At 39.8% G+C, this 14,497-nt stretch overlaps 1 protein-coding gene across 1 annotated transcript in view; it reads left to right on the top strand.

The window, feature by feature from the left end:
- Positions 1-14,497, top strand: part of LOC129098946 (meiosis inhibitor protein 1) — a 51,413-nt gene that overhangs the window by 10,648 nt on the left and 26,268 nt on the right. The window contains exons 6-17 of the mRNA XM_054608088.1: positions 140-349; positions 1,884-2,062; positions 3,015-3,129; positions 3,592-3,711; positions 4,552-4,651; positions 6,805-6,939; positions 7,356-7,470; positions 9,895-9,974; positions 10,401-10,548; positions 10,952-11,063; positions 12,859-12,919; positions 13,641-13,738. Coding sequence (XP_054464063.1) covers positions 140-349; positions 1,884-2,062; positions 3,015-3,129; positions 3,592-3,711; positions 4,552-4,651; positions 6,805-6,939; positions 7,356-7,470; positions 9,895-9,974; positions 10,401-10,548; positions 10,952-11,063; positions 12,859-12,919; positions 13,641-13,738 — 1,473 coding nt within the window. The remainder of the gene's footprint in view (positions 1-139; positions 350-1,883; positions 2,063-3,014; positions 3,130-3,591; positions 3,712-4,551; positions 4,652-6,804; positions 6,940-7,355; positions 7,471-9,894; positions 9,975-10,400; positions 10,549-10,951; positions 11,064-12,858; positions 12,920-13,640; positions 13,739-14,497) is intronic.

Here is a 14,497-nt window from a genome sequence, read left to right as displayed (position 1 = left end):
TTAATTGATTTGTTCTATTTATATATAAAATATATATTTTATTTTTGTAGTTGCACCATCCCGGTTTTCCCCCACATGATCAGGTATCCTCTTCTTTTACTCTGTGTGTACTCATCTGTCCCCCATCTCTGTCCATCAGTGCCCTTGCTGGAGCACCTGTGCTCTGCCTTGCTTTACCCAGATGAAGCGCTGAAGGCTTCGGTCCTGTATGTGTGGCAAAAACTGTTTGGGACAGCTGGGGGCTCGGCGGCTCAGTCTTTGCCCGTTGCCATCAGGGACAGAGTGTGTATCCTGTTGCTGCAGACGTTGGCCAATGCCAGCTCCCCCCAACTCATCAACAACTGTGTCGGTGAGAAATAAAACATCTGACACTTATTTTATTCAGCTGTCTTGAGCATTGCCAGGATATATTCTATATAAGAATTTTCTGTCTAGAGTTTTGTGACTTTTTCCTTTTTAGAAACTTACTTTTTTCAAAATGAGTGTGTAAAAGCATACAGTACGTCGGGAGCATCTTAATGCCTGGACGGAAAATGATGGCCTCATTTATTTTTCTTCAGCACTAGATAGTCTAAGTGAGACTGAAGTGCTTTCTTCTACAGGTTTGAAGTTGTTCACATCGGTACAGCAGGCTTATCTTAGGCAAGCATTCAAAATACAATTACCGAGCCAAGATAAGGGGAGGATGCTATTAAAAATGGATGGAAATTTGATTTGTGCAAACCAGCAGCTAGTTTGGTGACAGAGTGAGGGAATGGCTATTATGAATTTGTTATCATGTAGGAAACATAATCTCACTCCCAGCTGCTTGGGATATAATTAGGATTGGCACTAATGTGGTGTAGCTTTAAAAGAGGAGTAAAAGGCTTTATAGCATGTGTGGCAACTGTGTTCAGTTTTTTAATGCAAAAAATTGTCACTTTTAAGACATTTTTAAGAACCAACGTGAATTCACGGCTCCTTTCTCATCATAATACATCTCCATTAGTTAGTAGGGATTATTAATAATGAAATAGAGCAGTTTTTTTTATCATAGAGAAGCTAAAAAGACATAAAATAACAAGTGTATCATCATCTTTCTCAGTGAAGATCCAGAATTGACTTCAGGGTGAGACTACATGGAGAAAGAGGAGGGATTATACGGAGATGGAAGAGTGTTGCTATTTTGTTGGAATTTTGAGTTTTAAGGATAATAAGCACTCCAGCGTGTGCAGCGGGTGATAACCAGGATGGAGTTATTTAAAAGGAAAGTCATTATTATTAAAATCTAGAAATATGAAGTTGTTTAATCACCGTATTAACTTGGGAGAGAGGTGGGATCCACTGTGAGCTTGGAATTAAAGTGCAAGGTTGGTTTATTCCAGCTTTCAGAGTAGCTGCAGTTGAGATTTTGCTGTTGTTGTTTGTGTCATTTTTAATAGATTTAATCGTAATAGGCTTACCCTCTCCAGCCCCAGTGAGAACAGCAACATGGAGGAATTAAACAGGATTATTATGATTTTTTATTCAAGGATGTATTATCTACACTGCGTTCAAGACATTTCCATGAAAAGAAATATGCTCTTTATGATCTGTTGTGTTTTTGTTCTCGTACTTTGTGTGGCTGGAAAGGAAAAACAAATCCATGCAGCTGGGCAACATTTAATTGCAAATTTTATAACTATTTATTGCATTGGGTGTTTAGGTTCTGAGTGTGCATGGTTTGAAATTATTCTTATATCCTTTTGTTGATCCTTTTCCCAGGATTTATTTTTGTCATTGCAAACATTGTGCATGTCATCATAAGTGTATCTTGTCCAAAAGCTTGTTATTAACTTGTTAGGATTTGGTTCAGAACACTGAGCTTTGTCATCAGCATCTGTATTGTGTCTTTCATCTCTTAGCCTTGCTGTGGTTGCTGGTGCAGCTGGGCGAGGCAGTGTCAGTTCTGATGAACAGCCCCACCGATCAGATCATGTGCCCTGAGAACCAGAACATCCATGCCGACAACGGCCAGATCCTCAGCCAAAACCAAGAGCAACAGTCCCCCGACAAGTGCCCTCTGCCTCTCATGCTGAAAAAGGTCTCTGTCCAAACATCCTGCTCCCACCCCCAAGACTCACATACTGACACTGACGTTAATCATAACAAGAAATTCTAATCCTGGATTAATGTGCCTTTGAATAGGGGTTCAGGCAGGGTTTACCCTGGACAAATATTTGTGCTTCATGTCTGGGAAATCAATGTGTAGATTACATCTAGTTAGATTTTCTCAGTTGTGACTCACATTAAACCACAGCTCATGACGTTAGCATCTTTTTTGTAGATCTCCATTATGTGTTGAGTTGTTATAAAATCCAACAATTAACTAAATAGTCACCCAATCGAAATTATTTTGTTGTTTTTAGGATATATCCTACCAAATAGATTTACTGTTTTAGATCAAACACAGCTCTATGAATACTACAGAGAACTTGGAAGGCAAAAACTGCTCCAAGTAGACTGCACATGGCAGTGTCACAACTGTCAATTCCTCATTCATTTATTCATTCATGTGCAATATGAATCCAATGTATCCACTGTGCAATATATATAATCTGTGCAATCAGCTGTGCAATATTGACAACCATTCAGTCCGATTATATCATATTTTAGTTTGTTTTTTTACATTTATTTACATATTTATTATGCCCTCACTGTGTGATTACTTTAACTTTAACTATTATACTTGTTTTGATCTTGTTTTTTTTCTTATGTCTCTTGTTTGTTCGTTTGCACTATCCACTTTGCTGCTGTAATTTCCCCATGGTGGGACTAATAAAGGATTATCTCATTTTATCTTAAAATAACCTAAATTAAGAGTATATACAGTGTACTGAGAGTCAGATAGCTGGCAAAATATTGTTCTTTCTATCATCAGCAGCCTGGCAGTGTTGAAGAAACGATAATGTATGTCTGTAAACAATGTGGAACTTCTGCAAACTGTTTTCAATGATTGGTGGATTCTAATAAAGCCAATAAAATGTGTTTTCTAGTTGCTGATGAGTGGTGATGAGACGTTGCAGGCGACCAGTGCGAGGTGTATTGCATCTGTCCTGGTTCATTCTCCCAGTCAGTGCAGTGCTCCCTTCATCAAGGCTGACGTACCTGGTGATACGCACACACAGACACACAAACTCAGTGGCTGGGATATGCTAGCTATGCAAGCTGTTGCCCTCTCTGCTTTGTCTTCTACAAATAATTTGCTCTGCTCTCCTATATGTTCCATTTTGACTCCCTCTCTTTGTCTTTTTTATTATTTCTCTTGCTGTCTCTCTGTATCTCGTTTTCCTGTTGTTTGCCTTTGTTGCTTTCTGCTCTGTTTTTATACCTTTCTCTTCAGCATTGTAGGGGGGTTATTTGTTTTCTGAATATAATGGGGCTTTCAAAAAGAATATAAACATCCTGTTTAGTTTTTAATTTGCTAAATTTGCACGAGATTATTACACCCTGTTTTGGACATGATATGAAGATGCTACAGATGAGTATTGTAGTGAATAGTGTAGAAACATTTTGCCTTTTAGCCCCTCACACATGTTCTCTTTTTCTTTCCATCTCTCTTTTCCCTCATAGAGTTTCTTTTTGACCGTCTGGCCAGCAGTCAAAGTGAGGTGCTGCTGTGGTCTGCCTACAGCTGTTTGGTGTTGCTGACAGAGGACCCACTCTTCTTCTCCCAGTGTCACTCGGTCTATGGTAGGAAAACTTAGACAGCTTGCTGTTCTGTTTAAAACAGTATAACGACAGAACGTCTTAACAGTGTTGCAGAATCTCTATGTGAAAGGGGCCGTTGTAGAGCTTCAATGTTAGGTTGCGTGGTATATCGGTTAACATCTGAAAATATTTGATGATGGATAATTGATGGAAATATAGATCATGTGACAGCTATTCAGAAAGGTCTGAACCATGAATAATTCAACAACTGTTATGATTGAAGATACCTGCGAGTGCTACATAACGTCATATAAACAGACCACGTACAAGCTATGCGCTCCAGATCAGACTTAAGTAGTTATTGCCATCTTCAGATGCTTGTACTTTTATGAACAGAAAAAACACGTATAATTTTGTGATATTTACTCGTAATGATACACAATAAAGCCAACAGCTTGGCGGAAACGTTCAGGCGATCTCCCTCCAGCCAGCTGACATTTTATTTAGGTCAGCTGAAACCTAAATAAAATGGCTTTTCAATTGTTTGAAAAGCCCTTGCAACACAAACTTAATTTACCAGTACACAGGATGTTTGGTGTAACCATTCCTCGTGCTATTAAGTTCCTGCTCTAGCTCAGTATAAACATGAGATCATAACAGCAGATTCTGTGTAGCCTTCAATCGGAAAGATGTTCCACTTCCATTTTTTGTTTGGCATGATTTTGTGTTTATTGGTGTGAGATGATGCTTTGCGCATTTGTTGCATTCATGAGCATGTCACTCTCATTTTAATGCAGTATATCATTGTCTGAAGATGAGACAGATTTTTCTCTGTTGGCCAGGTTGAGTATTTCTTCGTCACAATGAGTTTGTGTGTTTTAGGTATTGAGTCCCTTGTGCGCAGTCTGAAGGAGGCTCTGCAGCTGACCAACCTGGAAGTGCCGAAACAAGGTCTGCTGCTCCTTACTGAGATACTGGAAAGGTGAGACTGTCCGTATTTATAAAAGAATGTATAGGAAAATGAAATGCGTTTATCAATTCAATTAAATGCACTTTGTTAACAACTATCCTTCAATAAAACAAGTATATTAACACTGCAGGCAGGAAATGTAAGCATTAACAACAACAGGGGACTTTTATTGTGAAGAATTTATAGGATTTTATTGTATCCACCGTTAAACAGCCGCTTGTTCCTTTGACAACTAAATATCTTCGATCACTATCCGATCAGGTAGGTCGCATTGAAGCATGGATACACATTTACCAACTCATCTGCATCCAATCATAATAGTTGCATTGAGTGTAACCACAGTCCAACAGAGAACTGTCACATCACAGGAGGGTAGACACAGCTGCAGCTAAAAGAAAAGTTCATTATGCTTCAATTTAAGCATCCCAGTTAGCTGCAGCAGTTTTCCAGGCTGACATTTTTGTCTTAAGGTCCCTTTTCGATTACTTGCAAATGCAAGTATTGGTAAATCCATGTATGTTGAAAGGTCAGTTCAGCTTAACACAAAAAAACTGTTAAGAGTTTATTTACTGAGGTTTTGAGATATCTGCTGCAGAGACCTCTGCCGCACTGAGAAGGATTGAAAAAGGACAGCAGAAACCTTGTCCTGGTTACTCAGGATGATCCACAGAGCTCACAGTAAATAGCTTTCATTGGAAATTATGTTAAACTGAAGAAGCAGATTGTAGTTTATTCATGTATCATCGCTGTATACTATAGCCCACTGAACTCTGTAGAAAGATGTGTTATTGATTTGACATAATTATCATGCAAAGAGATGGAGTTTGATGACTTAAGCATTGCCTGGAATCGATTTCACTTTGTAAAAATGTTGTAATATAATTACACTATGATTATGATTTATGTCGTTCCACTTCTTTCTATTTTCGATTTTGGAGCATTTGAGAATTTCTTACTTTAGAACTGCAATTTTAATGAAGCAATAGCTTTTAGGCTTTTGCATTTTAATATCACCAAAACAACACAACTATGCTCATGATGTTTTACACCACTGCATGTTTATACATAAACTGAACAAACTTCAGCTACATCGACACAGAGCAGCAACCTCCTGTAAAACGTGTTAAATATGGTGCACTGGGAAGTTTAATTATATTTGAATTAAGTGTCGGCCGGCTCGAAGATGAAAATATATCACGAGCCAGTAAAACGCTGTCATATTTCTGCAAGGTTGACATAATTTTAATGGAATGTTCGCCCTGTCACACGGCAATGATACAGAGGATAAGAGATTTCCAATGGCAAGGGAAATTTGTCCTTTACGCTGAGTGGAACAGTAAAACAAGAAGCTGGACCAGAGCTCTTAAAAGCTGAACAAGCTTAAGTGTGTGTGTGTGTGTGTGTGTGTGTGTGTGTGTGTGTGTGTGTGTGTGTGTGTGTGTGTGTGTGTGAGTGTGAGAGAGAGAGAGAGAGAGAGAGAGAGAGACGGCCAGTGCATATCTGTGAGTGAGTGCTTCTACATTTTTGGCTGTTTTTGTGTGTGTTGGTATCCATAGATAAGCGCCAATGTGTGTGTATGTTTGTGTGCACCTGTATGTGCATGCATGTGTTATTTAGGATGTTCTAAGGGACTGCTGTTGTGGCAACAGGGAGCCAGTCCACAGCTGTTGTGGTGCTCCGTCATAGAGCAGAGACACACTCTGGTGATCTTTGTAACGCCAATAGGTCAGCACTATTTGTTTATTATGTGTCCCTGCCCTGAAAGAGAGAAAATAAGTGTCTGTGTGTACAAGAAGTGAGATGGAGGGAGGGCAAGTTCACTGCGACAGTCACTGCTGGTTTTGGCACAGCAAGTCAAAGAATAACAGATAGATACCGCAAAAGAACAGACTATCAGATTTCATCAAAAACCCATAAATGTAGTAAATAGTTTAACTGACTCATTTAGGATCCACACAGTTTCATATAATTTGGTAGTTGCCTCTATAATTGATTATTTGCTTGGACAGTGATTCCTGTAGAATTTATCATAGATGCTATGGCTGCTTGATATTGGAAAAAAACTGACATTGTCATTTTTGTGTCCATTTCCCTGCGTAGTCCAGGAACTGCTCCTCTAGGTTCCAGACTACATTTAATAATTGCACTTATTTATCTGTGAACAGGCAGCCACCAAGCGAGCGTCTCTTCCCCAGTGGTTCAGGTTTTGATGCCGTTTCGGAGGCTGTGTTAGGTGGAGTCTCCTCCTCCTGCCTGCTGGTAGCCACACAGGCTGTAAACGCTGCATCAGCTCTGTTCAGGTATACACAAACACATCCTGTAGATACATAAATGAGTCACACATTGTCAAGGACACTCTGTCTTGAGATTGGCAAACTTATGATTGTTTGTTAGTAAATTTTGTACTTCCAGAAATGTTCTATGTTGGACTTTCAAATAGCTACAGGTCAGTTACTCAGATAGTCACTTACTGTATCAACAAATTAACTTACATATACAGAACACACACTTATAATGTCACAGGTTTATAGTTAATACAAACTGATTTAGAGATGTAAAGGCTTACTTTCTAGATTGACTGATTTCGTTTTAGAGTTTCACTCATACAGACACACTAACCCAGAAATGTATTATGTCCCTCTTTTCTACAGCCTGTGTCTTCCCCTCACCACCTACTTAGAATTCCTTTGTTCTGCTACCACTCTGAATTCTCCAGATTGAACCACCAGTCCAGACCAGTCCAGTACGGGAAGATAGAGGGATTGATTGAGACTATCACTAACAGATTCTCAGAGCTGCCCCCACCCTCTCCTGCTCATCGCCGAAGCTCTGTGAGTTAGTTTTTCTTGATCCACAAATATCAAATAAGGATACACAATTCAAGAACGGGAAGTGAAGAGAAATGTCTGTGCTGTCTGTCTAAGACTTTATCTTGTGGTGATTCTCCAGAGAGCGTTTTTTTGGTTATCACAACTGACATATCGGCTTTTGATACTATCTAGCAACACATCACACAGTACATCTGTGATTGACAGGCTCGATCGAGGGGAATTTCATTCTTCCATGAAGGGCTGAAGGTCTTTTCTGTTGTTTATTTTTGATAGCTGTTACCAATGGCTGCTTTCTGTCTCAGACTGGAGCATTACACATCAGCGACAGTGACAGTAACAGCGACAGTGACACATCTGTCAGCAAGATATGTCTGGTTGGCATGTGTTCATGTCCCAACTTAAAGATTAAATGTATTAATCAATGTATGTAATAAGGGATGCCTATCAATCATTTTTAAATGATTGTATTGGCAATATTAAGCACGAACGCGCAATCCTTTAATTTACACCAGCTGTCACACAGGTGACGTAAATGGAAAGCACAATTTGTGGCAGGACGCGACTAAAATCAGAGATGGTTCAGAGCATCTTTGCCAAAATGTGTGCAGTGTGTAAAGATTTAAAATTGGAAAACAAAAGCAATCCAACAGCCATTTGTAATGGGAAAACAGTGAGTTCACTCTGGTTATTCAGGCAAAGACTTCACCAAGGCAACCAACACTACGGTAATGGAATTAATCTCTTTGAATGACCAGCCCATTGCGTTACAGGGAATACAGGATTTTTGGCGTCTTATGGAGCTTTTGGAGCCCCGGTACACACTGCTCTCTCGACACTACATTTCAGACTCTCCCCTATCAAAGCTTTACAACAATGTTTGTGTCCACCTAAGAGGCCTTTTAACAGATGTGACTGTTATTGGCTTTACCACAGACATTTGGAGTTGTGGTGCTTTGCCCCGTGTCTTTGCTTAGCCTCAATGCACACTGGATTGACTCCGCTTTGGATTTAAAGCATGAGGTATTGCATGCTCGTCACTTTCGCGGGTCTCATACAGCGGGGCAGAAAAAAACTAATAATTGAGGAGATGGACACCTGGGAAAAAGACAACCAAAGGGTGTATGTCATTTTGAGGGGCAGTGTAAGAAAAATGAAAAAAAGCAGTGGATGATATGGGGTTACCAAGCGCTGCACGGTGCAAATGGTCGTACTTGAGGGTCTGCCTTCTCAGCACAGCATCACAGACACAATGGCAAGGAAGATTGTAGGAAACTAAAAGCATTTATCTCAGGCACGTCTGGAACGTATCCAGATTGATATGCTAAGGATACTTTTATTCAAGAGGTAAAGACGATGAAGATAAGGAGGGCTACCAGTGAAATGTCAGAGGCAGAGCCTGTCAGAGAGGCACTACGTCAACACACAGCAAGCAGCAGCCTTGGCAGTGTCTTTATTGAGATCTTAGAAGAGATTGAGACCGGGTCTTTGAGCACCTCATCAGTAGTTGTTCAGGAGCAAACCATCCCAAGGTCAGACATTCCACTACAGTACTGGAGGGCAAGTGCTCCACAATAGCCCTCACTGGTTGCCAGTGTGGACAGTGAGAGACTCTTGAGTGCAGTCCCAAACGTCATTGATGAGAAGAGGAACTGCCTGAACCCTTCTTCTTCTTCTTGAAAAAGAACCTTGGTAGGAATAAGAATATAACTGAAGAAGAGAGAAAAAAAGCTTATGTAGCAGCACCAATAAAAGCACCTTAAGAACTGCCCTTCATTGATAACAAAAGAGCGCCTTGAGATTTTGTTTTTTTGATATTTAGGTTTTACATTGAACACTTTTCAGTGTCATCGAGATTTCTGTTGTTTATTTTTAGTATTATAGTTTTACTATATTGCTGCGTTAAGTGAAATTGTGATTTGTATTTGTTGGGACTGTGAACGTTAAAGCTAAACTATTACACCACTTCAAAGGGGAATTTTATAACAATGCGGCACTAAGTGGAATTGTCATGAGCCATTTAAAAACATTTTAGCTTACTTCGTTTCATTAAGAAAACATTAAGGAACAGCTTGGATGCAGGCATTTTTTCTAATGCATTGCAGAGCTACTCAATTTTTTAATTTATACATCGGATTGATTTTAATAATTTGAATGTACTTGAATTGTGCCCTGTGCAACTGTTTTATCTAGTAACATAGAAATATCAGATTGGCAGATTAAATTACTTGGATCGGGACATCCATACAAAGAAGGATTTCAAGGTGTCTGTTTTAAATACAAAAGTTTTGTTGTTTTAAATAAAAACTTTGGGATTCTCTTGAGAAAATGTGTTTGGATGATGAACCTTCTTTGTGATCTGATATGATTTGATCAAATTTGCTTGTCTAATGCACCACATCTCCCTTTCTTCTCTCATTCTCAAAGAAGACAGACCCCAACAGCCAGGCTTCCAGGTCCGAAGGGTTTCTGCTCCGTGCCCTGGTCTGTTTTCAGGCTGCCTGCAGGTCAGCAAAGTGTCCAGTCACATGTTCAGGGAGTTAAATGGCATAACTGGAACAGTGAAAGTGAACAAACTTGTTTAAAGATTTGCTTTCTCATATGTATTAGGAAAAAATTATCATATGCCAAATTTGTTAGTGTTGAATATGTATGGGACTCATCTGAATTAATATTTTCAGCTAACCAGCAGAATGTTTTAGTTGCAATGTAGATGAGGGACTTTAGTGAAATTCTTGATACCCATGTGTACCAGTATGTCTTGTGTGTTATTTCTGTATGTATGTGAGTGGCTGAGTTTGCATTAATGTGTGTGTGTGTGTGTGTGTGTGTGTGTGTGTGTGTGTGTGTGTGTGTGTGTGTGTGTGTGTGTGTGTGTGTGTGTGTGTGTGTGTGTGTGTGTGTGTGTGTGTGTGTGTGTGTGTGTGTCCAAGGCTGGCTGAGGAGTGTTCATCAGAGCCTGTACTGAAGGAGAACACGTTCACAGCTCCATCTAAACACAGCCATGATCAGGACTCACTGGAGTCTCTTTGTAAATGTCTGCTGCGCTGCTGCGACTCCGTCTGGATACCAACCATCATCGTGAGCTATAAAAACCCAAACACACACACACACACAGATGCACACAACTGATTCACTAACTTTCTCATCTTAACCTTATATATCTCTGCACACACTTGATATTGCAATTTGCCACATCTCTTTTCTAAGATATAGGTGGCATATAGTCCCCCCATGAGTCCCTCTGTATGGCTGTTCCTCTAAATGCAGCCACACAGCCTCGGTTTTCATTCGTTTTGTGTACGCATGGACATTTGAGCCTATCGATCAGTACCTCTGCTATCTGCTAGTAATTGTTTATAATGTTGTGTATTGCTAAAGTTGGTTCTATTCAGGCTAAAAATCGATCAGACAAGAAGAAATTGTTCACAGTTTCTGTTTGGGTAATTTGTCTGTGATTTCCTTTGTATGTGTGTGTGTGTAGAGGATGTGTGAGCATGCAATCAACGCTCAGATTCTGCAGTACTTCTACTCCATCCTATCCTCCATGTTCACCCTGCTTCCATCTTTCATGCTTGTCTTTGCAAATAAGCTTGGTGAGTCCCCAAACACTGAATAATCTTAAATCCACATCACACAGGTGTCCCATGAATCGATTTGATGTGATTTTTAATTAAACATCTCTCTTTTCATAGCTACAGCTGGCTGTGTGTGTTCTGTCCTTTGTGCTGGCGTGTTTTGGATGTGGCAATCTTGATGTTGGTATCTACCATCTTATGATTATTCTGCCTAAAATGGTCAGATTTGACCTGTGCAGTAGCAGTTAATATCCACTCTCCATTATCTGGAAGTTCAGAGTTCCAGTTCCTGTAATATTATACAGATTGCGTATGAGAAATCTCATTGCTGCCTAGCTACAACAGAACTTATATAATGTTGGATAATCATTAGCAGTCATGAAATAAAATACTGACAACAGAGAAATATTATTTTAGTATTATAAAAATATATATATTACATTGATGTTGTAATGTATATACCATAATGTAAGGTATGTTAAAGTTAGTGTAAAATCACTAGATTTGTTCTGACAGGGATATTATAGGAATATTATACAGGATTTGAAATGATAAAGCAAGTGAACGCTTTCATGATTTGTTTTTGTTTTCATACAGTCCGATAGAATTATATAACACATCTCCTGCTGCCTTCATGAAATATATTTGGCATAATCAATGTCAAATTTTAATTATATTTTCCTGCACACTGAATTTGGCAAATAAGCCACTTAATGAAAATAAGACTTTGTAGAATGGACAGTGTTACAATTTAAATTTCTTTGTCTGATGGTTGTCAGTGGTGAATGGAAAATGTAAAGATAAAGTTTTGCTGATCTGTGATGACAAGATACTGTATATGCTATCAGGAACTGAGACGGCTGGTACAGGGTGAGCCCACTGCTCATGTTTTTAAATTAGCCCCACCTTTAATGTCTTGTTATTGCCAACTTCACACATACCGCCTTGCTGGCGACATATAGCACCAGCCCATACTGTGTAAAACTAGAGGCAGGTGAATAAAAAGCCGAAGCTTCAGCTGAAAACCTTGATAGCAGCTTTAATGTAAAAGCGCTACTAACAGTTGATTCTTCTCTCATCAAAGAAGGGACTAATTGCTTTACTGTTGACTTGATGTAATTTCATATCACTGTTGGGGGGAAAGGAAGCAATCTGTCCAAAGCTGGCAGTCGACACGATGAGCCTCAATTATTGACAGGGAACGCGACGCCTCGGGCATCATTTCAAGCCACTGTGGGGCATTAAACAGAAACTTAAGCTTTATATTTACGCTGAGAGCACTTAACAAAGAAGAACTGAAATTTTGTGCTGATATGGCTGAGCAGCACCTTGGCGCAGGTCCACAAGAGAGTGAGTTAGTAGCTGAATGAAATTGGAATTTCCCTCTAATAAGTAAGGGCTACTTTCTCTCACTGCACCACTGACACAGCCAAGACATTAAGTACAGCTTTAAGGTATAGCTTTTTCCCCCCCCTATAATTAAAGTAGGACTGCTGTCTCATTACCTCCAATGTGGCCAAATGATGAGCTCTCCCCCCTGATCCCTCAGAGTATTTTTTATAATATAGTGTGTGTGGTGGTGTAGCTTTAAAACCAATGTTTGATTAAAATGTGATGGTTTGGGGATCGTCATGAACTGAGGCTGAATCATGTGGCTGATTTCTGGCACAGTATTGACAGGTGTCTCCCTACTGAATGACTTTTGTTTTAAAGAAGTGTTATATAAACAGTGTTTTTATTACCATCCTTCTCCCCTCCCTCATCTCTTACTGTCTCATACTTTATTCTGCTCTTCGCCTCCTCTTCCCTCCAGCGTCCTCTGGTTTCTACCGGCTGCCTCTGGAACACAAAGGGCTCCTCTGTGCAGGAAACAGGTAAAGTGTAACAGGATAACCTGAGGACACACATACACACTCACACACCTACACACCAATTAAAAACTGTGTTTGTGTGTGTTTCAAACCATGCTGGCTCATAAAGTTGAGTTCTTATTATCATTCCCTGTTGGTTCACATTGAACTATGAGCTTGATAATTCGACTGAGGCATCCGTCATTTTTGAGTCACTCTTGTATACTTTTTTCCAATAAGCCAGTCTTCTCAGCAGTGCTTCGGTCTCACAGTGGCTACGAAGCCTGCTGTGTGTGTGTGTGTGTGTGTGTGTGTGTGTGTGTGTGTGTGTGTGTGTGTGTGTGTGTGTGTGTGTGTGTGTGTGTGTGTGTGTGTGTGTGTGTGTGTGTGTGTGTGTGTGTGTGTGTTTAGATTGCGTATATGTAAGCGTATGCTTTTGTGTGTGTCAGTGTGGTCACAAACGCTGTTGACTCTCTGGGCTCGAGGCCCCCCTGCTCTGAGCTGTAATGAAACTGAACCATGCCGTGCCTGTGTTTCATATTTGAAAAGGCACATCCTGTCTAGTGTCTCACAGTTCACTCTTCACGGTTTTGACGTGTGGAGGATTGGTGCTCATTTAGTCTCAGGTGCCCTCATTCTGCCCTTATTGCTCCAGTTTTCCTGCTCTCTTTTGACTGTTTTTTTTTACGTATTTTAGTGTATTTTCTGTGATTCTTTATTTTCTCCCTCTTTCCAATTCTTTCAGGCACCCATATCTGAATAGCTCTTGCTGTGGTTTTCTACAGAAACTCAGTATGAGTCTGCTTTTCCAGTCAGACCCTGCTTCTGGCTCCTGTCAGCATGGTATGCAAATACACACACACACACACACACACACAAACTCACACTCACACTCACAGTTTCCAAGCAATGTTGTCTGCTGCCAGTCATCTGAGACAGTTGAAAAAGTTGTTGGTAAAAGATTTGTTTGTTGTGAAAAAAGGTCAGGTGTGGTCAGTTGTCCCAATCATTTATTTTTCTCAGAGTTTTATCTTTTGAAAAGTGCCAATCCCAATGGACTCCTATCAAAACCTACGGAAACACTTTGTCCTGACTGACTGTATGAAATGGATGATATCTTTACTGGTTATAAAACAGACTCAATATAAAATTGATGCCACTGAACTTCTACATAAACAAACGAAACCATCAGAGAGAAGATTGGCTATTTGTATAGAGTTATGGTAAATATGCTTAATGTAAATATGCTTTTCTAAAGGGAGTCTGGCAGCTGCATATCTTTGCAAGATTCTTTATTATTGCCACTCAACAGAGTTGTTGGTAATTGTTTTGGTGTGTCAGTGTGAACTCCCATACCAGACAGTGAGGGATGATGTCAGGATGCTATTTACAACACAAAGCGATGGCGCTGATGGAAGCACTACCACTTTGTCTACAGGCACTGCCAAAATATACGCAAACCGAAAGTTCCTTGTAGTAATATTAATATTTTGGCCTTGAGATTTGTGTATTGCTGGCTTTAAAGTTATTTTGCTCAGAATTTGTCACATGGCTCTGTTAAATAAATGAATCAAGGTGATATTCAACAAACTAAATCAAGCT

The sequence above is a fragment of the Anoplopoma fimbria genome, chromosome 11 (assembly GCF_027596085.1).
Source record: "Anoplopoma fimbria isolate UVic2021 breed Golden Eagle Sablefish chromosome 11, Afim_UVic_2022, whole genome shotgun sequence".
Lineage (NCBI taxonomy): Eukaryota > Metazoa > Chordata > Actinopteri > Perciformes > Anoplopomatidae > Anoplopoma > Anoplopoma fimbria.
This window is presented reverse-complemented; position numbering and strand designations above follow the sequence as displayed.